Source organism: Rhinolophus sinicus, linkage group LG05 (assembly GCF_036562045.2).
Source record: "Rhinolophus sinicus isolate RSC01 linkage group LG05, ASM3656204v1, whole genome shotgun sequence".
Taxonomy (NCBI): Eukaryota; Metazoa; Chordata; class Mammalia; order Chiroptera; family Rhinolophidae; genus Rhinolophus; species Rhinolophus sinicus.
The window spans coordinates 118,504,912-118,526,058 of NC_133755.1; the positions used below are offsets into that span (position 1 = coordinate 118,504,912).

The following is a 21,147-nucleotide window of genomic DNA, read 5'->3' on the forward strand; positions in this document are numbered from 1 at the left end:
GAGGCAAGAACACAAATAAAACGGTTTACAAAACTGATAAAAAGCATCATCTTTACAATGAAACTCTCCAAGCCCTCAACATTATAAAATGAAAGTAATAATCAACTGAAAGACAAAATGTAATAAACTCTTATATACTCAGAGCAAGTTTAGTTTAAGTGGATTTTTAAAAGTACCTAAATACTAAATAACAAGTTATATTCTGGATACCATCACTGGGTTAAAAAAACAACAACAGAGTTTAGAGAAACTGAGAAATCTAGTGAATGGTTGGGTTATCTCTACTGTAATTAAACAATTTCCTTTCCATTTCACACAACTCTAAAAGTAAAAACAAAGCCACAATCCATTTGCCTCTAGAAACCACTGTACAATTTGTGACCTGAACCGCTAACAACATTTAGCAGACAACTAAAGATCTAGGGATGTTTCATTCTATTATGACCCAAGGTATTTCATTTCCTCACCATGCCACCCACCCATCCTGAAAAAACCTGACTCCAAAGATAGAGAGTAGTGGTAAAATGTGATATACCAATTACATGAGCCATAAAGATGGCCTCACCATACCGTTAGTATTTACAAAGTACTTTTAGATAGGAAGTGTAGCTATTATTCTCCTTCTATAGATGTAAAAACCAAGGTTAATTCAAAAAGAGTCAAAGATGACACGAAAAGTCCTTGCCTTGAATTCTTCAAACATATGGCAATGACAGATAAAATAGAAAATAAGAAAATTCCAAATCATAGCTATACTTGAAAAAACAAGCTAAACATTTCCTGGGACCAGAAGTACAAAGTGGGGAGCAAAGCTGATGCCATGGGTTTGATGGGGCTGAAGTCGAGGTCAGGCTCCAGGGTAAAGTAATGCTCATGAAAGGAGACACTTGCTGACAACTACTGGGACTTATGATGTACATGGAACTCCACATTTAGAGAAATGCAAAAAGCCAAGCTGCTTGTTGGTTCAGCGACTGATCTGTAAGAAGCCCCAATATCATCACAGAGATCCATCCTTAAGGACTTGGTGCTGGATGAGACCCAGGGAGGTGGGTTGGAGTAGCTGCAAAACTACCATGCGGGTGGGGCAAGTTGTGGGGAGCACTAAAGAGGAGAAAAGAGAACTTATACAAGGTGAACTTGCAAACCAGAATTCTAAAACACATGAAGAAATCAAACCTTAAATTAGACAGCCACAAAATTACTATCTAGAAGATTAAGCAACTCCAGACAAAATTAAAATAACAGAATGAAAAAAGAACTTAATAGCAGGTATGTTTCATATCCTCAGAAAGGTTTTTAAAACTTTATATCTTGGAAATAATACATCCGTTGAAATAAAATTCAATAATGCAGATAAGCACCAGAATGAGTGATTGGAAAACATACTGAGAAATTATCCTGAATGCAGATGTATATATGAAATAACACTTAAGAGACAAAGAGAATAGATTCAAAGACTTCAATATACATCTAACAGGAGGTCAAAAGAAGGAATGGGGGGGTGTGGATAACGGCAATTTAATACATGTTTTGGCTTTTCTTGTCATGAAAATGGGGCCAAAAGTGAAGAAGGAAGCCCGTGCCCCTCCCAAAGCCAAAGCAAATAAAGTGGAGCCAAAAGGCATGCACAGCCACACAAAAAAGGTACACATGTCACCCATCTTCTGAAGGCCCAAGACACTGTGGCTCCAAAGGCAGCCCACACATCCTGGGAAGGGTGCCCCCAGGAGAAACAAGTGTGACCACTGTGCCATCAGCAGGCAAGTTCCCCTAAGTACTGAGTCAGCCAGGAAGAAGGTAGAAGACAACAATACACGTGTGTTCACTGTGGATGTCAAGGCCAACAGGCACCAGATCAAACAGGCTGTGAAGAGGCTCTGTGACCTTGACATGGCCAAGGTCAACACCCTGATCAGGCCTGATGGAGAGATGAGGGCATATATTTGACTGGCTCCTGACTATGATGCTTTGGATGTTGCCAACGAAATTGGGATCATCTAAACTGAGTCCAGCTAGATAATTCTAAATATAAAATTTTTTCACTGTAAGAAAAAAATATATTATGGTTAACAATTCTTCAGAACTAATTAACCAATTAAAGATAGGAGTCTATAGATGGAGCGGTCTCAGAGAATAGAACACTTTTTAAAAAAATCCATACCTAGACATCACAGTAAAACTACAGTACATCAAGCACAAAGATAAAATCTTATAGACCAATCAGATAAAAAAGGATGGATTCTCTTCAGAGGAACAGAAAATAATCTTATAATAGCTGTCTTATCAATAGAAACAGATAACAAAAGGCAGTGAGTGATAGACTTTCAAACTATAAAGGGTACCAAATTCTAAATCTAGCTTAGTCATCATTCAAGAATGTGAACAAAATGAAGGCATTTTATACATAGAAAGACTGAGTTTACCATTCACAGACCATCAGTGAAAGAAATGCTAAAGGGTATGGGATGGAAGAAAAAAAGAAAAAGCAGAAAAATGGTATGTATGTATGTATGTATGCAATGAACATTAAAATATTTAAAATTACTAATTTGTTTTTTAAGTGAAACAAAACAGTAGCGGATAACGGGGAATACGTGGGTTGAGGGAAAGAACTATGCTTAATAGTTAAAATATGGTAAGGTTCTTGCCTGTTTGAAAAACGTAAAGATACCAAACAATATTGTTTTTACTAGCAAACTTTTATTTATATATTTAAACAATTTAAGACTAACTACTAAAAACAGAAAACTACATGCTATTGCTTTCAAGCCAGCAGAAAAATTTCTTATAACAGAAGATAAAAAACTATCAAGACAACAGAGGACAAAAAAGTAAGGAAAAAAAAAGATAAAGTTTGACAGCCAAAACACATACACTGCCCCCCACACCCACACCCCCACACACAAAGATGGTAGACAGAAGTCCAAGTACATTAGAAATCATAATAATGCAGGCAGATTTAACTCACCTATTTAAATAATAACACCAAGAACATGTCTTCTGTTCGCAGTGCTCAGATTTCTGTGAAAAACATGAGTATACTTCGGGCACTTGATGCTGAAAAGCAGCTGATGGTTCAGATGGACAATATCTCAAATGTTTATTGCCATTACAAATGATTTTCAAGTTGCAGTTAAATGAGAAGGGAACAATAATTTAAGACCAGCAGGAAGAGAGTCAGAGACACTGGGACCATGGAAGGATGCTGTTGTTCATTTTAGACTACAGTCAGCTCTAAAAAGACAAGAGAGGCATCAGCACCTGCACATTAGTTGGCCAAGACTTTACTCCAATTTCGTCTGTGTTCTGTTATTACAGCTTTGAATAATGCACCTGACCCCCTCTTGTATGCTACAGATTAATCACACAGGCTTACATTACTGAATGCTACCTGTGGACGCTAAATGCATGAAGTCCCAATTAAAGCGATAGAGATACTTTCCTTGCTGCCCCAACATAATCATTCCTCTGCAACCATCATTCCCAATGTCTCGCCTAGAAAGAAGCAACGTGCTCATCTTTAAGGGGACGTTAATGTTAGACTGCGCGCCAGCCTTTCTTCTCCAGGCTAACTTAACCAATAAGCTCTCATAGTACTGTGAATCCTTCAACTACTGAAATGGATTTTTGAGCTGGAGGAATGAGAATGAGCTGGGATCTAGGCAGATAAGTGACTTGTACCCAGTCACGTTGGTTGCAGCCAAAACCAGAACCCAGTCCCATCTCCCACCTCCACACCGGGGCTTTTCTCCCATATACGGATCACATATCAGGTCTACAAGAGTGAGGACCGAAAGGACAATGAAATAACTGCATTCTTGTTCCTCACAATTGCTTTGGCCTAGTTCCCCAACACCTTTTCTTTTCTAAATCTTCTCAATCTGCCAAAGCGATTACTTGTTGCTAGGAGGGCTCACGAGTGATTCTCAGTGGAGGCTTAGAACAGTTCCACCGTCTAATCCATCATTCCCTGTAAGGCTGGCATCCTTCCCAGGCTGTTGTTTCCCCCTCTGGCCAGAAAAGCTCCTGTGAACAACACAGTAGCTTCCTCCATGGGTGAAGCGAGTACAGTCATTTCAATCTTGATACCACTTTGTTTCTAGAAGCAGACATACATATATCTTTAGCTTCCTTTTAAGGGAGCAAGACCCTCCACCAGAGAGCTACTTGACTGAACACGGCCATGCTCAGTGTGTAGGAAAGAACCAAGTCCTCTTACTAATAGCTCTAGGCAAGGGGAGAGGCTCACTATTTAGAAGACTCTTAGAATCACCAGATTTACAAATAAAATAAATGCAAATACAAAACCCCTGGAAAATTCCTAAGCCACAAATGTTTCAAGGACCAGGATCCAGTCAGAAACAACAGGCAAAACCAAAAGTGGAAGAAGCTGGAGGGAAGCTAGAGAAAAGGGAAGCAGAGAAACCAAGGGTTGCTAAGAGGACATTCCAAGTCTCTTCCTTTCCCGTTTCTCTGACACGCAGCCCACCTGACAGTTTTCCCTGTGCCTGCCTCCACGTGAAGGACTGACCTGGGTTTCTCAGGCAGGAAGAGCAGAGGGACAGACGGCACTCTAATGCCATCCATCACTTGTGACCCTTCTTTGTGGCTATGGGAAGGTCCAGAGTCTTAGACTCCATTCTCTTAGAGAACAAAAAAAAAATCTAGGCAATGTGGCTTTATCTATGCTTTTCATCAGGTAAACACTTTCAAGATGTGCAAAAGTAATAAGGACCCAGTCCCTTTAAGGAATAAAGTTATTCAGCCTGGGTGAATAAATTAGGAACAGCTGAGAATAGACAAAATGACTTTAAAAGGAACTTTATAATTTAACCCAACACCCTCACTGAACAGATAAAGAAAACTGGGATCCATTGAGGTTACTTGACTAGACCAGGGTCACAAGTCCAGTCGGTTGCAGATTTCAGACTAGGACTTAGGTGTCCTATGTCAAGGCGAGTGAGTGTCCCCCACACCAGACTTGCAGTGGGAAGGAGGGGCTGTGGAGGCTGCACATTTCTGAGAGAGGGAGAAAACCCAGAGACCGGAAGACCCCAAGATGCTAGGTGTTCACATTGAACGGCAGAAAGATAACTTAGAAGTGTAACTAACACCGGGAGTCTACCACACATCTAAGTGTAAAAGGGAGAGGTCTTGGTAGAAGAAAAATAGTAAAAGAAAAAATAAAACCTTCATGACAATGAGTCAGTTTACTTCAATAGTCAGAGACTGTTACGCACAGGGTATTAAAGAAAAGTGAAGCAAAGAGGAAAATAATTAAGCAATTTGAGCTAGTGACCAGGTACTTGTCATAAGGAAAAGATTTTTTTTTTCCTTTATATTTCTCACTTTAGTGGGAATATCGTCTACTATCATATAAGTGTTCCTTACCTTGGTTCTTGAAAACCTTTATCAGAAACATTTTGGATGCTTGTTATAATGCAGCTTCCTGGGCTCCCCTCCAGAGTGACTGAATCAGAATCTCTCAGGCTCTCATTCAGAAACCTAAACTTTCAAAAAGCTTCCCATGGGCACCGACATTTAATAACCGATACCATCCATAATACCTTCAACGCAGAATTAGAGAAACGCTATCTGTCCTCTCATCCTCCCCACGCCTATTTCAGACACTGAGGTACAGACAGGGACACTGAGTGTCTTCAAATGACAAAGGTTGCTCAGACCCTGCCAGGCCTTGTCATCAGGCCTTCTCCCCTCACCATGCATGAGGGACTGGATTGGACTAGGCAGGAGTTAGTTTAATTTTAAGATTCTATATTTTTAGGACACAGGTGCAAATAAATACTGTTTTGCTAATGAAAAACATACAACATTTTCTGTCATGCATATGTATTTCCTTTAAAGTCAGGGGAAAAAAAGTTAACATACTGAAAACAAGCAAAGAAAACAAAAGACGGAATCAATGACTTTCTGGGCTATACCTCATTCCTGCTTCTCAAAATGAGGCCAAAGCCAGAGTGAGCCCGGCCCAATCAGGGTCCCCTAACAAGTGGCAGCTCTTCAAGGCACAGCGCAGTGCCAAGGAAGTCCTGGGAACGTGCACTTTGCCCACAGGCCCAACTTCCCGGCAGATACAAATTTCTGAGGAGCAGGGCCTGTGGTATGGAATCCAGGTATTGTGAGCAGCCTCTTGAAAGATAGCTGCTTATTTCCCCAAACCACAGAACGCCCTGCAGGGCTAAAGGGAAGGAAGAAGGCAACATCCTTTCACACCCAAATTGCTAAGGAATTCTCAGAAACCTGTTTTGAGGAGACAGATTGAAAATAGTCAGAGCAGTAATCACTAGCTTTGAGACTGGACTCCCTAAATATAACGAGTAGCATTACCTCCGGATTATCTCTGCCCACTGACGGTAAAGGCATTAGCAGGAAAGGAAGGTTGACACACCCCAGGACCTGAGACTGTCAATGCCACTCCCTTCTCAATTCTCTGGAATGCACACATGAACTGCCACGATAGCCAAGTGGAAATTCTAGCCCATATCCATACAGGTCTATCTGCTTCCTGATTACATCTGCAGAAACCCATAGACATCTGGAATGGCTCACAGCCTCCCTTCCCATCCACTCTTACCTGACAACAGGACTTTTATATATAAAATCCCCAACAGGCTTTGACAGTCTCCGGGAAGACTGCCTTCACCCAAGAAACAGAGGAAAGAGCAGAATACTGCCAGTAACGGAGTCCCAGCATCTCCAACAAGACCAATTTTATAATCAAATACACTTGTGTGTGTGTGTATATATATATATATATATACACAAGAATAAATAAAAAATAAAAAAACACTAACAAGAATTGCTCTAAGATGTCAATACTTATTTTATTCCCAGTGATTTTTAATTTAACATTTTTCTGTTTTCCAATTTTTTTAATCCTAAATGATTATATTTTTATAATCATTTTAAAAAATGTTAGTTTAAAAGATAATATGTAGAGATGAACATGGCATATAATGGATAAGGCTATTTATGTAGTGCAAGGTCTAAAAGTAGATAGAAAAAAGTGGTGTGGAGATGGAAACTTCACTTTCTCTTCTCTGCCCCTTTGTTGATATTCATCTGTAAAGTTCCCAGGCTTCTTCCTACTAATTTCTTGGAGTCCCTATAGATTATATATATTTTTTTAAAGTTTAAAAACTAAACCACAACTTCAAACTTGTATACATATAATCAAAGCTTTTCCCCTCAGAGGCCAACACATGGGCAAATAACTAAACCAAATTTCCCTGTGTTATTTTCTTCTTCTCTTTTGATATAGACCTTAACAGGTAGTGAAAAAGTAGCTGGATGGGAGAATTAAGTGTCATGAGATGGAATAAATAACACACTCAGAACCAGAAGACCTAGGTTTGAAACAGCCCTGCATTTTGTTAGTTACATGAACTTGCCTACATTAGTTTCGGCACCTTTAAAATGGAGGTTGTGTGAGATTTAAAAAACGTGATGTTTGCGTTTTCCTTGGGGAAAAAAAGGGGCTTTAATTTTGGGAGCTCTATGCCCTTGAAAATCCCATCCACACAGTTTGGATGGCCTGGAGCCTCCTGGATGGAGCAAAAGGTAATGAGATAAGATGGGGGAATGAATACAAAAGGTTTCCTGAGCTCGCCACGCTGTGGAACACTCTTTATCTCTCAGTTGGATATAAGTTTCCAAGGAAGACTCCTGTTGAGAATTCTCAGTGGGAATTAAGTAAGTTAGGAGAGACAGAGTTGAGCCAGACAGCTCAATCTATTCATGGAACCCTTTGCTATGTGACTGCCTAGTAACACTGTGTTTAGAGTAGATGAGACCCAGTTGAAATAGAGCTGGAAGCAGGTGCAGATTGGGAAAGCAATCTCAGCCAGGGGCCTGTTGGGCCTCTGGCATGACTCAGTGCGCACCAAGAAACGTTAATGCAGATCTCATTCTGGTTGCACCATGCTGACCAAGGTGGCCCTGACTAAAAGGAGAACTGCCAAGTCACTAAAAAAAAAAAAGGAAATGGTATCCTCTTGACAATCACATTAAACCTGCAGTACTACTTCTGTTGGAAATAAGCAAGACTGCCATGATGAATAAGCTTATGAGTACTCTGCCTCGGTCACCTGACAGAGAGAACAGTGTCTCCCCATCTGTGTTCCCAGAGCATTAATCCCATTAAATGCCCCTAGAAAAGTCTTCCTGTATTAGGTATAATTGGGAAATCGTCATATTATATTTTTCAACTAGGAGGGTCACACTGCCCTTTACACACATGAAGGGCTCAGTTGAAAGCCCTGCAGTTAAAACAACAACAACAATTTATCTTTAACTAAACTTATTTTAAAAGGTAACATGGTGGTTAAGAATGGGGGTTCTGGAGCCAGGCTTTGTACTTGAAGCCCCTCCGCTTACTAGTTGTGTGAGCATGGGCAAGTTAATCTCTTTGGCTCAGTTTCTGTACCAGTGAAATCGTATTTTTGTGAAAATGCAATGAGCTAATAAGTGCAAATCATTGAGAACAGTGCCTGGAATACGGAAAGCACTGAATAAATATTAGCCTTTATAATCTGCATTATTAATACATGATGATTAAATATGTGATTGTTTTCTGTAACACCTATTTATATCCTAAGGAACCTGGGTCCCATGGAATAGATAAATGCTAGTATAGAAATATCTCCTTTATAACTGAAGAGAAGTCAGCATCCTGTGTAGCACAAAAAGCATAGCATAGGAATCAGAGTTTCAGTTTCCAATATCAACTTACCCTTCCTGGAGCTGTTCCCTTATCTATAAAAAATAAGGTCATTAGACTAGTTGGTCCTTCCAGCTACAGTAGTCTAGGAGTCTAAGAAAAAAGCATAGTAATTAAAACCAGCAGCTCCTGCCCAGTCCTGGTTTCAACCTGGTTGTTCTTAAGGCTCTGCCTTCCAGACACCATTGCAGGGCTTTCGTGTTAAAGAGCTAGTTGCCGCCGAGCGACATGGATGTGGGTATGGCCTTCTGTTACCTCACCCCAGAGTTCTGACGCACCGAGTTTAATCAAACTGGCAGCGGTCATGACAGCAGCAGGCCGCAACCGGCTCCATTCCAGAGGACCGTCAATCCTCTCGCCTTGGTTTCTGGCACCACAGGTTGGGCATCATTCCGGTTTCCCATAACTGTGGTCTCTAGTACCCAGAGGGAGCCCGGTGCTGTATATTAGTCACTCTGCTTATCTTGAATCTTGCCAGCTCTTTCCAAAGGCTGAACTGTTCCTCGAGTCTTTCTCATTTGTACAAAGCCCCAGGCTGTAATTACAATGCTGATACCCATCTGTGCTCAATCTTGTGGACCTATCTCAAATCTGAATCTTACCTGTTGAGTCCACCTATTTCAGCAGGAAAAGAGCTGCTGCTTCTGCTTCTGAGTGTGCACTGCTCATGTCTCTGTTTCCCCCTAGCTCAGTATTTTGGACTTCTCTAGAATGTCAAACGGCCATGCCCATCTGCATTTTATTTGCGCATCCATCCACCCAGCCAGCCATCGATCGCCAGTCATCCAATATTAAATGCTTCCTATGTCCAAGCCCTGTTCTAAGTTCTGTTGACACAGTATTGAACAGAAACAGACATTTTCCCTGTTCTCATTTAACACACATTTTAGTAAAGAACAAAGGACAAATAAATGAACAAGATCATTTTAAATAGTAAAAGTGCTATTAAGAAAACAGGATGAGGTTACAGAATATGCTGATGAGGAGAGGGTACTCAGTGAGGGGGGTCAGGTTAGGCCTCTTGGGGGAGGTGACACCTGAGCTGAGACCGGAAAGACGAGAAGAACCCAGCCACGCAAAGGTCTGGTCCCGACTATTCTCCCAGTAGCAGAGAAAACAGCTAGTGCACAGACTCAAAAGCCAGCACCAGCTCGTTGTGACAGGGAGCAGGCAATAAGGTCAGTGTGGCTAGAGCACAGTAAGTGAGATGGAGACAGCAGGAGATGAGGCCAAAACGGGAGGCAGGGTCAGATGTTGCCGGACCTTATTGGCCGGAAAATATGCTTGGACTTTATTCTCACTGCCATAAAAAGTCATGGAAGAATTTTAAGCAGAGTGCTATAATAAGCCCATCTTTCTTCCTGGGACTACAACAACAACTATAGTATGTGTCTAGCAATACATCAGTGATTCTCAACCAAATCCTATGTTCTGTTTACTCATCATCACACTAGGGAGATTAAGATACTGCAGCATGGTGGAAGTTAAAATTATAACAAATCCACCAGAAGCTATCCCTATTGAGAGAAATGTTGAATGTTAAATGCTTAAGAAGTTAGAATTTCATATACGTTAATAGCTCTAATTAATAAGATAAACCTCTCCTTTTGGGATCTGGCAGTAACAACAGCTCAAGCAGGAGTGCAATTTGAATCCATGGAACTGAAAATAACATTTTTACCAAAAAAAAAAAAAAAAAAGAAGCATTAACTGACGGCCTACAATGTAAGAGAACTAGAAATGTAAAGATGGTATCTTTAACAAATGTCATTCTATTATTTTACAATTCTTGCAGCACAGCACTTTAAAAAATTACATTGAAGTGAGTTCCCAACTGAAAAAGTAAATCCCAAATACAGGCAAAATTAGCAGCCCCATTCCTCGCTATTGTAATAAATGATTCAGGAGGTGTTACGAAGATGAAGAAGCAGAGCATTTCATTCCAATACTGATAGAAGTCCTCCCCCTCTTCATTAATCCTTTATTTTAGAGCAATTCCTGGTCTATTCCTGATAAGAATGCATCTTTCTAAGACTAGCACTTGGGACAAACCTTTTTAGCAGACATTGTCCATGAACTTGTGCCTTAGAAATTGGGAAATGTATGTGCTTCTGACAATAATATTTAGCAAATGGACTGAAATCAGATGAATATAATCACTAATAAAGAGGGACATTCTGTAATTAACATCCTGACAACTTTAAGAGGCCCTGTGATTAAAGTTTTAGGAGAGAACATTAATACCACCAAGAGCAGTCCCAGGCTTTCATGTCCATGTGTTTCCCTGAGCCTGAGCTGAGATCCTTGGAGGGGCAACATGGCCTCTGTCCCATGGAGAAGACATGCAGACTGGGCCTCCTCACAAACCCTCCACATTTGGGTAGATTACTCTTTTACCTTTAATCTCTTCAAGACTTGTACTGAGGCTACTTTGTAATACAATTATTCTCAGTTTATATCACACACAGGTGACTGTTTATCTTCCCCAATATGCTGTCTAAAATCCTTGAAGTCTCTCTTGTTCCCCACTCACCCATCATATAAAAATTGCATACAGTGCATGAGGGAATGAAATAAAAAATAATTCTCTTCTGCATTATTCTCCAGAAATAACCACTGTCAAGTTTTTTGTTACCTCTCTCCATAAAAGTTTGTGGGTATATATAAACTTTTGTATTATTCAATGTTCAATACAAAGAGCAAAACTTAGAACAAATAAGGATTGAGAGACAGAATTTTAAATCATTTGTGGTTCAGGGCAGTACACAAATAAACAAAATAATTACATAATAAATTACAACAGAATAAGGGGGGTCGTGGCCATTCCATGACAGATACAACCGGCCTCCACCTGCCACTCATACCCCCTCTGCCTCTCAGGACTTCAGCTACTACTGCAAGTGGGAGGCAGATGCAGTCACCCAGGCACAAGCCTAGGAGGCCAGCTCTGTCTCTAACATGCTGGTGGTCCCTGGCCAGCTCACTCCATCTCTCTGGGTCTCAGTTTCCTCTCCTACAAAATGAGAAGGTGTTCTCTAAGGTCCTTTGAGTCCAGGATTGAAGTTGATAATTGAGTAACGGATGATAAATAAAAACAGGTACTCCACAAAGTCTAAAATTTATTTATATCAGGAAGAAAATCACAGACATAATCAATGTAACAGATAACCAGGAGAACATGGATGCAAATTAGATTGGAACAGTTATTTTATTTATTTATTTATTTTTTACCAATTTCCTGAGCTATAATTCATAGGAAAAACCACGTCTTGTTTTCCCATAAAGGTAAAGCAAGTAATATACACCGATCCTCAAGTTATCTCAGGATACATCAGCAACCCTTCAGAAGTAGAACCAACCCATGTTTATTAATTTCTCACCAATGCAGGTGGCCTCACCAGCCTCAGAAGGCCTGTGAGCATTATTCTATTGTTAAGAATCATAGATATGCTCAATTACACTCAGTAGCTATAGGGTCACAACTGAAGAGACTAGTTAACATTTGCCACTTCATTGACAATGAGCTGCCCACCAGGGAAGGGATCTTCCTGCTGGACACTTCACATGTGCTGTTCTGTTTGTTCTGTTCTGTTCTGACCATGTCCTTTACGAGGAGCACAGATAAATAGCCAGAGGAATGGGAAAGCAACGAGGGAGGGTCTAGGGAGAAAGGGAACAGGTGCTGAGAGCAGGTAGAACACCATTGCTGTTAAACTTCCATTTGGAAATTTGACTGCAAGCGAAATGAAGCAGAGCCACTGAAAACGGATGAAAATGTTTGTTCTAGGGGAAATAAGGGACGTGGCATTCACAAGTGTCTTTGTCAAATGTTCTTGCCTTTTCTCTCAGAAGCAGGGCTGATGAAGATTAAGAGAACAAACCCTGGAGGGAGCGAGATATGGGTCCTGCCACTAGTAGACAATCACCTAGTCAATTTTGAGCCTCCATGTGTTCATTTATTTAAAAGAGATAGACAAGGCAGTACAAGGCAATACTAAGCATTGTGCTTAGTATATTGTTTTGTGGAAATGTGGGTTTTCATGGACTATCTCCGGTGAAAGACAGGATGCTTAGAAAACAATTACAAGTAAAACTGAGAAAACACACCTGCTAAACGAGCCATTCCTTACCTGAAAAGAATTCATACAGCGAAGAGTCAGAGGTAGCGTGGCATTATTCCTCGACAGTATCAAAAGCAGCTCCAAGCATGTTGCAGAGGGCAAGGTTAGAGAGTGGACGCTGATGTCATTGTCCCATGAGCTGACAAGCCTGAAATACAGCGATATGGTCAATATCATAATAGCATCTGCTCATAATTATTCAAAAATATGATGTAGAAGAAAACTTTCAGTTGTTTGAGGAAAAAGCAATGCACACACAAAAAAATGATTATACTATAAATACACAGAGTAAGTGTCTACGACGTTTTATAGTGTTTTTGGTATATAACAGACGGATTAGGCAATTTTTTCAGGTAAACATTTTATACTCAAAGTTTAAAAGTCATATGAAATGCAGTTTTACTTGTGAGGGACCTGATTGGCATTGCCGAGAATAATAGTTAATGCATTGAATGCTTCCTATGTTCTATGTCCTATTTTATATGCAATATCTTGTTCAAACCCCAGTATACCTATAAAATACAATCATAGTTATTCCCATTCCAGAAATGTAAAAATTATTTCTGAGCTGGGTATACCACATGGAACATCCAGTTCAGTGATTTTCAGACTTTTTAAAAAGTGGTAGAATCCTTTTATTAAAAATCTTGTAAAAGGCCCTGTTTATAACATAAATGAAAGCAAAGCTGCTGTTATTAGGGGAAAGGTTGGCAGGAGGCTCCCTTCACTTTCCTGTGAAGTGGCCTGTGAAGCAGCTCTGCTATGGAAGAGATTTAAAAATCCTTTCATTTGAGAGATGAGGAAACCGAGGGCTAGAAAAGTAAAGGGACTTATGTGAGATGAGGCAGATGTTTAGAAAATGATATGGCTGTGTCTGGAATCCTGGTTTCCTAACTTCCCATCTAGTGCTTAAAGTAAAGGGAAAAATCAGGAAATCATTATGAGAAAACAACATAATAAGAATAGCATGAGTCTTAAGCTATCACCTCTTCAGTATTTGAATATTTCCTGCCTGTGCCCCCACCAAAGTGTCTCTGATCACTGTCCTGATTTTCAAAGAGAAATTGTGTGTGTGTGTGTGTGTGTGTGTGTGTGCTGTATGTATATATTTGCCTTTCTATAAACTTCTCTCTGAAAAGGTGCCTTTTAACCAAGTCAGTGGTGAATTCTGGAAGTTTAGAGAGCATACATAGTTGTGGGCATAATGGATTTTAACACTTTATATAACAAGTCATAGCAGGTGGTTTAGCTGTGTCCCTAAGGTTACTTATTACACTGATACACTTCTGTTGTGGGGTGCAGAGTTAACACTTCTTTGAAGCATTTGCCTTCTAGATGGACTGCAACAGGACACTGCCCACTTTTTAGGACACGGTCCTTAAAAAATCGTCTGTTTCAGCAAGCACACAGCTTTTGTGTCTTTTCGGTGTTTTAAAATTTATCATTTTATATTGATTGGCTTTTACTAATTATATAATGTTCTCAACATTTCCCTCGAATGGAAATAAAAATTTTCCCCATCTTTGGTGAAGTCAAATGTACCACTAATGCAGAGGCTCCAAGCTCCTTCTTCTAGCCCCTTCCTCATGTCCTCCACAAACCTCATCGTTACTTTCTATGCTCTGAACTGCACTACATTACACACCATTTCTCATCAGTTTTCTGGGCCTGGAAGGGTGTTAGTCTTCTTGGTGAACTGTTCATCCTGCAAGACCCACTGAATTATCATTTCCTTGGAGACATCCTCCTATTTCCGTTATAAGAATTAACTACTTGCTTAATACCATAGTTGTATCTATTACAACACTTACCACCACCCTACTTGTATTCTGATTTGAGCTGTGTCTCCATCTCTGATTCATCCGAGATCAGACATGAGGAACCATAGCCCGTGGATTCCTCCAGCTCTGCAGTCTAACGTGGAAATACAACTTAGGTTAGTGTTGTTTTTCCTAAAACACCCAGATATTAACCTTTTACTGGCTAAAAGAAATACGATTTTTCCACTTATAATCACTTATTGTAAGTGAAAAATTGAATATACTTGTATTTTCAATAAGTAATTTAAGTTTTCAGAATTTATGCCATCCTCCCCAGCACCCACAACAGGGCTCACTATTTTCATTCCGAATTTTTTTAAAAAACGCACTGACAAGGTTTTTGCTTTTTCTGAATTGGATCTCTTGCAGCAAAGGTAACTTGACATTGCTCTGGATTGTGACTGTCCCTTGGGAACTCATCTGTGAGTCCTCAAAACCTAAGCCAGGCCTGTCATGCTGCACACATCCAGCCAGGCTGGGTGCTGCTGGAGCTCCTCAGTAAGGACCCTGCCAAGTGAGATGGTCTTTGAAGCAGTGTCACCTTTGCATCATTTGCTACCCCTCTTTTGGCAATAATATATCAGTAAGAGAAAGGGGAAATGGTACATTGTACAAATAAATATTTTTAGACCAGTTATTTTAGTTTATTATGGCTATAGCATGCTCTCTATGTATACTTACATTTGTAAGTTTTAGGCCTTGGGTTTACCCTCTGCCTAACGTGTTCAGACAGTGGGCCAGGTATTTTATTTATAGTCACTGTCTCTATTCCTACAGTTGCCTTGAATGTCAGGCATTGTTCATCCCCAATTAAAGATGGAAGAAACCAAAAACCAGGGAGGTTATGGGATTATCCACCATTGCACAGCCAGTGGGTGATGGAACCAGGATTCACTCTACTCAGCACAAATCCAAAGCCTATGCTCTGCCCATTATGCCACTCTGATCGTTGAGCACTATACATACCATCATCCTCTCTAAGCAAACCACACATAACTGAATCTGCTAAAGCCTATTTCTTCTGTATGTTAACTCTTTAGCTTGTAAAATATACAATTAAGAGCATTTTTGTTTTTCTAGAAGAAGCAGCTTTATCCTTAAGCTGCTACTTCATATATATATATATATATATATATATATATATATATATGTGTGTGTGTGTGTGTGTGTGTGTGTGTATGTGTGTGTATGTATATATATATATATATATATATATATATATATATATATATATTAAAAGTTGAATATGAAAGATAAAGATGGACATGGGAAAACACCCATACGACATGGTAAACAAAATAGTTATGTAATGAGAAAAAAGATTATGGAGGCAATACAATAAATATAAATGGTTATTTCTAACAGAGGGAAATAATAACCTTTTTTAAAATTTTCTTCCTCATGCTTTCTTATTTTAAAGTGTTATTTTTATAATCAGAAAAAGTTAATGATAGAGATGTGATTTCTGGTGTAGACAAAGAAATGTTTAAATGCTGCATAAAGGTGTCAACACGCTGCTAAATGGTTATGGTATGACTTAACAAAATGGATACTCGAATAGAAATTAAACTACATCAGCACAACCTTGTCACCCACCAGCAAGTAATCTTGGACAAGTACTCTTAGACAGGCCTAGTTTCTTCCTAAGATCCTAGAGTTCATACACAACCTACCCACTGTATTAAAACACCAAAATTTATACAAAAGGACATTCATTACATTAATGGTAAACATAGTCACAAAGAAAAGACAAATTACCTATACACGTTAGTTATTCATGCCTCTATGTAATTACAAACAATTGCATGGTAGTAAATCCAAGATTGGCATTTTAAATCTAATCCTTAAATTATTCTGTGATTCAACTTTTTTTTTTTGCCTGTTGAAGAAGCTCAGAAAGGTGAGGAATGTTGTTCTGATCACATAGTCAGCAAGTGATGGAAAAGAAATTCAAGCATAATCCTCTCCATTTAAATCTCATTCTCTTTTACAATGCCATAAAAGAAGCAAAAGTACACTAGTTATTTTTTAACTAATTATAATCAATAAAATTGAAAAGCCCAATGGCAAATATGTCATTGGAGTGAGTTTTAGATACCGTAGGACACCTCATTTTTAAATAACTTGAACAAACTTATTTTTGCAATTAGACAACACAGCTGTATCTAATATGGCTCAAATTCCTAATATGCATCGTGTCCTTTTCCCCCAGTATAATTTTCATTAGTCCCGGGATCTAGTTTTTAATGTTAAAATTGATAAGTTTTCTCTATAATTTTAATTGCATAAAATATTATTTTAATAACATGAAACATCCATATATGTGAACCAAGAGAGAAAGTAATACTACATGAAAAATGAAAATAGCTGTTTTGGAAAGTAGAACTATGGGTAACTTGTCCCAAAAACTTCAGTTAATCTTTTCATACATATTTTTTTTAATTTAGTTAGAAAAAAATAAAGAAAAAAGAGCAGGAAGTAAAGAGGGACAAATGGTCTGGCATACTTAAAATTCAGTTTATCTTAAAACAATCACTTTATGTGGAATGTAGGCCATGTGTTAAGCCAGCGGTGATACTTGAACCTATCCACACATGGCTCAAATATCAGTACAAATTTATATTAATGATATAAACATTTTAAAAAACATAGGATTACAATAATCCAGATTTGGTTTATTTCTGGTACTTTCTGCAAAGATAACATAGACTATTAGATCTAAATCAGTAATCTTCCACTATAAAATCAAGCAGATAAGTACTTCAAAATGAACAACGAAGTTAACATCCATTGAATCCTATTCCTGTAACTTTCAAAGTAGTGAGAGAGGAAAGGCTTTCCTAGGAGACCAGGGCTGTCAGCCAGGTGACCTCAGTTTAAGAGACCAAAATGCAAGCAGAGGACACACCATCCTTATTTCTCAACTTGTGCCCTGACAAAATCCCCTAGAGAAGCAACCATGAATGACCTATCTATTTTTAAGTAGGCAAAGAAAAGGGGGAAAAAGCACTTTCCATCACTTCTAACAAAAATGGTGAAATTGAGAATGAATCAACCACCAATCAATATTAAGAAAGAATTTAAGAAAATAGAAAGGTGATATAGTCTTGTGGAAACATAAAGGTAGTTTAATGTAATAGGTGAAAATGACAAATAGAAATGATATAGCAACTCTACCAAAAATTAAAATATTTCAAATGAGGCAAACCTAATTGCATAAGGAAGACAAAATAATACAGCATAGGAGAGCTCAAGATAAAAATATTTAATTTAAATCTGATGTTCCTCATATTTTAGTAGTTGTTTTGGGTTCTTCAGTTCTAAGAAGACCTAAGAAAGCAAAGAACTTATTAATGGTGTTAAAATATAACATTGTTTATACCTGCGGATTTTTAAAATTCAATTTCAAAGCTATCACAGTGATAAGCCCATCAATTTAAGCTCTCAAAATACCAAAACAAGTAAATCATCACAACTTAGTACTAGAATCATTATAAACACACAACTATTTAATACATACTTAGGACAAGGAATCAAAATTTTAAAAATTCTTACGAAATCTCAAGAACATAAAATTCTGAAACAGCTAACTATACTGGTATATCTGTTATGATAAGCCATATTAACTCCATACATTAAAATATTTTACAAGTATTAATTCATAAAAATAGAACCTGAAAAATGTACATATTATACCATCTAATGCTTATGAATTTCAAAATAAGGTTTATTAAGTAATGAACAGTGTTTCTTTGAAATTACAGTAGTTTCTTTGAAAATTACAGAGAAAGTTTGAGCTTTTAAATCACAAACGTCAAAATTGTTCTTCAATTCTCTTTGACTTAAAGGGCTCTTGAGAAAAGAAATTTAGTACAGAATTACTAAAAATTATGGCTTTCAGACTTTGTCCGTAAGACCACTTATAAGCTTGTCAAGGCATGATATTCCCCATGTAACATAAAATGGTTCTGCTTTAAATAAGACACCAACAAGGCAATCTCGAAATTAAGTGTATTAAATTCATGCCAAAAAATAACAAAAGATTTTGTTGTCTATAAATGCCTGCATTATATAGTAAGATACCAGTTGTTGAGAACATAGGAATTAGACTGGCAACACTTTCATTAAAGGAGAGAACCCACTATTGTAAACACGCCTGCTAGAAATTTCATAAGAAGTGATATCATTAGAAATGCTCATCTAAAAGAAGCCCATCTGAAGAGAGACAACCTATTCCTTCAGATTTTCTAAAACTTTTTGTTACAGAAAATTTCAAATGTGCGAAGTAGATTTATGCAAGAAAACTAAAAAACCTATCTTGTATCATATTCAAAATTAAATGCAAGATGTATTAAAAACATAAATGTAAAAAATCAATAAAAAAGATTTCCAGAAAATTTAAGAAACTACAACAATCCCGTAAGCCATAAGGGTTTTATAATTTTAAAAAATTGTATTGGTAATAAAAAAATCTTTTAAAAAAATCACAGGCAGAAGGCAGAAACCTCTATGATAGAAAGAACTCCTACATAATTATAAAAGGAGGACAAAAAGCACAAATTCATTTTTCAAAAGGCTTTTAAGTAGTGATTTTTAAACCATTTAAAGGTCAAAGGTCCCTATGATAATATGATTAAAACTACAGGCTCTCTTCCCACACAGCACTCATTTACACAAAGAAAATTCTGCACATAATTTTGAGTGTTTCTCAGACCACCCATTCCCCAAGCCCACTCATGTCCTCATTTCTCATTTCATATAAATAGAATCATACACTGTGTGGTCTTTTTTGTCTGGCTTCCTCCACTTAACATGTTTTCAAGGTTCATGGACCTTGAAAGCGTAAGAACGATTACTTTTAGGTTAAAATCTGATTTCTAATTTACCATTCTTCATAAAACATTAAAAACAGTTCTATTGTAAACTAACTATATATCATAATATTTTGGTTAGCATATTAATGTTTAACCATTTAGGAAAGGTTTTCAAAGGGTCTTTAAAGAGGAAAGCATCCTGGTTCACGTTTTTACCACTTTCCATTACCAGAGGAAGTCAGTTGAAAAGAAGGCTGAGAAATGTACTTCCCATCCTTAATCACTTTCCTGAGTAACTGGAAGTTAATGTACGAAGGTTGAGATATAATAAATTAGATCCACGCTAATAACATTCTCATAAGTAAACCTCACACTGGGCATCACAGAATTCTGTGTCTCACCAGGGGGCCACAGCTCAGATGTTCATTAGTCAACACTACCCACTGTGTCTCACAGTTCAAGTCCTTTGTCAATGTGGATGTAAAAGTGTGATGCATAAAGTACAAAACAAGGGTTGAAGACCTTTTCGTCTTTTATTATTTTCTAGGCCTGGTGTAACAAATAGGTTTTATTCATTTTTCAATTCAAACTGACTGGCAGTGACTGTGTTGAGATGTACAGTGAAACCATGTTTGGTCTCAGCAGAAAAGAGAAATATGATGTACTGGAGCGCTACGAGCCCATGGCTTCAGAAGGGGATGTATCCTGGTGGTTTGCACCAGATCCAACCCTCTCCCCTGCCTTTATAGAATACCACAGTCTCTAGTATCCCTGGCTTCTCTTACACACACCTTCCTGTGCCCTCTTTCAGATGGCCTTCTCTTGGAAATCCATCCAGCCTTCCTTCACAAGAGGTTGGTTGGCAAGGGTGTAAGCTCAGATGAACAAGGCCTGGCCAGTCTTGGTATCTAAGATATTAGTAACTAAACTGCATAACCCCAAGTCATAAGTGATTCTCTCTGATCTATTACAACACAAATCCTAACGACAGAAAGTTTGTCCCTCCATGAGAGATGCGAATCCAAATGCCAAGATCACTAACCTACTCATGTTCCCTGCGCAAGAGTCCTTGATTTTAGAAAATGTCCTGTTTAAGACTTCAGACATTGTGAAGGTGCAAGTCACTGTAACTCTGGTAGAGTGAAAGCCCAACTGGCCACACTCATTGCAAGTAAGGTAAGAGAATCAATTTTGAAATTATCTTGAAATGAAAAATTTTGAAATGAAAAAATTCATTTCTACCTCTTAAATTCAATCCCCTTGTAACAATTTCATTCATAGGAACCTTAACAAAATAAACAATAAGACATACCAGGTCAGGCCTGACAGTCTCCTAGATTTTATATCTATCATTTTCCCGTTAGCTGACCCTAACGACATCTGATTATAGACATTGGCAAAGTTTTATTCAAAGATCTTATGGATTAAGAGCTATCTCCTAAAAGATCATCTTTCAAAGAGGGAAGTATTTGACTACATTTTTCCAAGGCAGAACCAAATACTGTTAAATGGAAGCTCCTGGAACCTAAGAGGAATTTCACTGAAACCTCAGAATACCACAGTTTTTAAACATATTATTAAATATGTAGCTTCTCTTTACACCCTTGAAATAAGGTATTTCTGATAGCTGGCTTTCAGTATTCTACATT

At 38.2% G+C, this 21,147-nt stretch overlaps 1 protein-coding gene across 3 annotated transcripts in view; it reads right to left on the bottom strand.

The window, feature by feature from the left end:
- UBE3D (ubiquitin protein ligase E3D) overlaps positions 1-21,147 on the bottom strand; it is a 131,278-nt gene that overhangs the window by 39,592 nt on the left and 70,539 nt on the right. The window contains exons 9-10 of one of the 3 annotated variants that reach the window (XM_074333243.1): positions 12,874-13,012; positions 2,972-3,060 (exon numbers count right to left, since the gene is read on the bottom strand). In XM_074333243.1, the coding sequence (XP_074189344.1) occupies positions 2,972-3,060; positions 12,874-13,012 (228 nt within the window). Of the gene's footprint in view, positions 1-2,971; positions 3,061-12,262; positions 12,404-12,873; positions 13,013-21,147 lie in introns of those variants that run through there. The other 2 variants (XM_074333244.1, XM_019729555.2) reach the window with 2 other exon arrangements.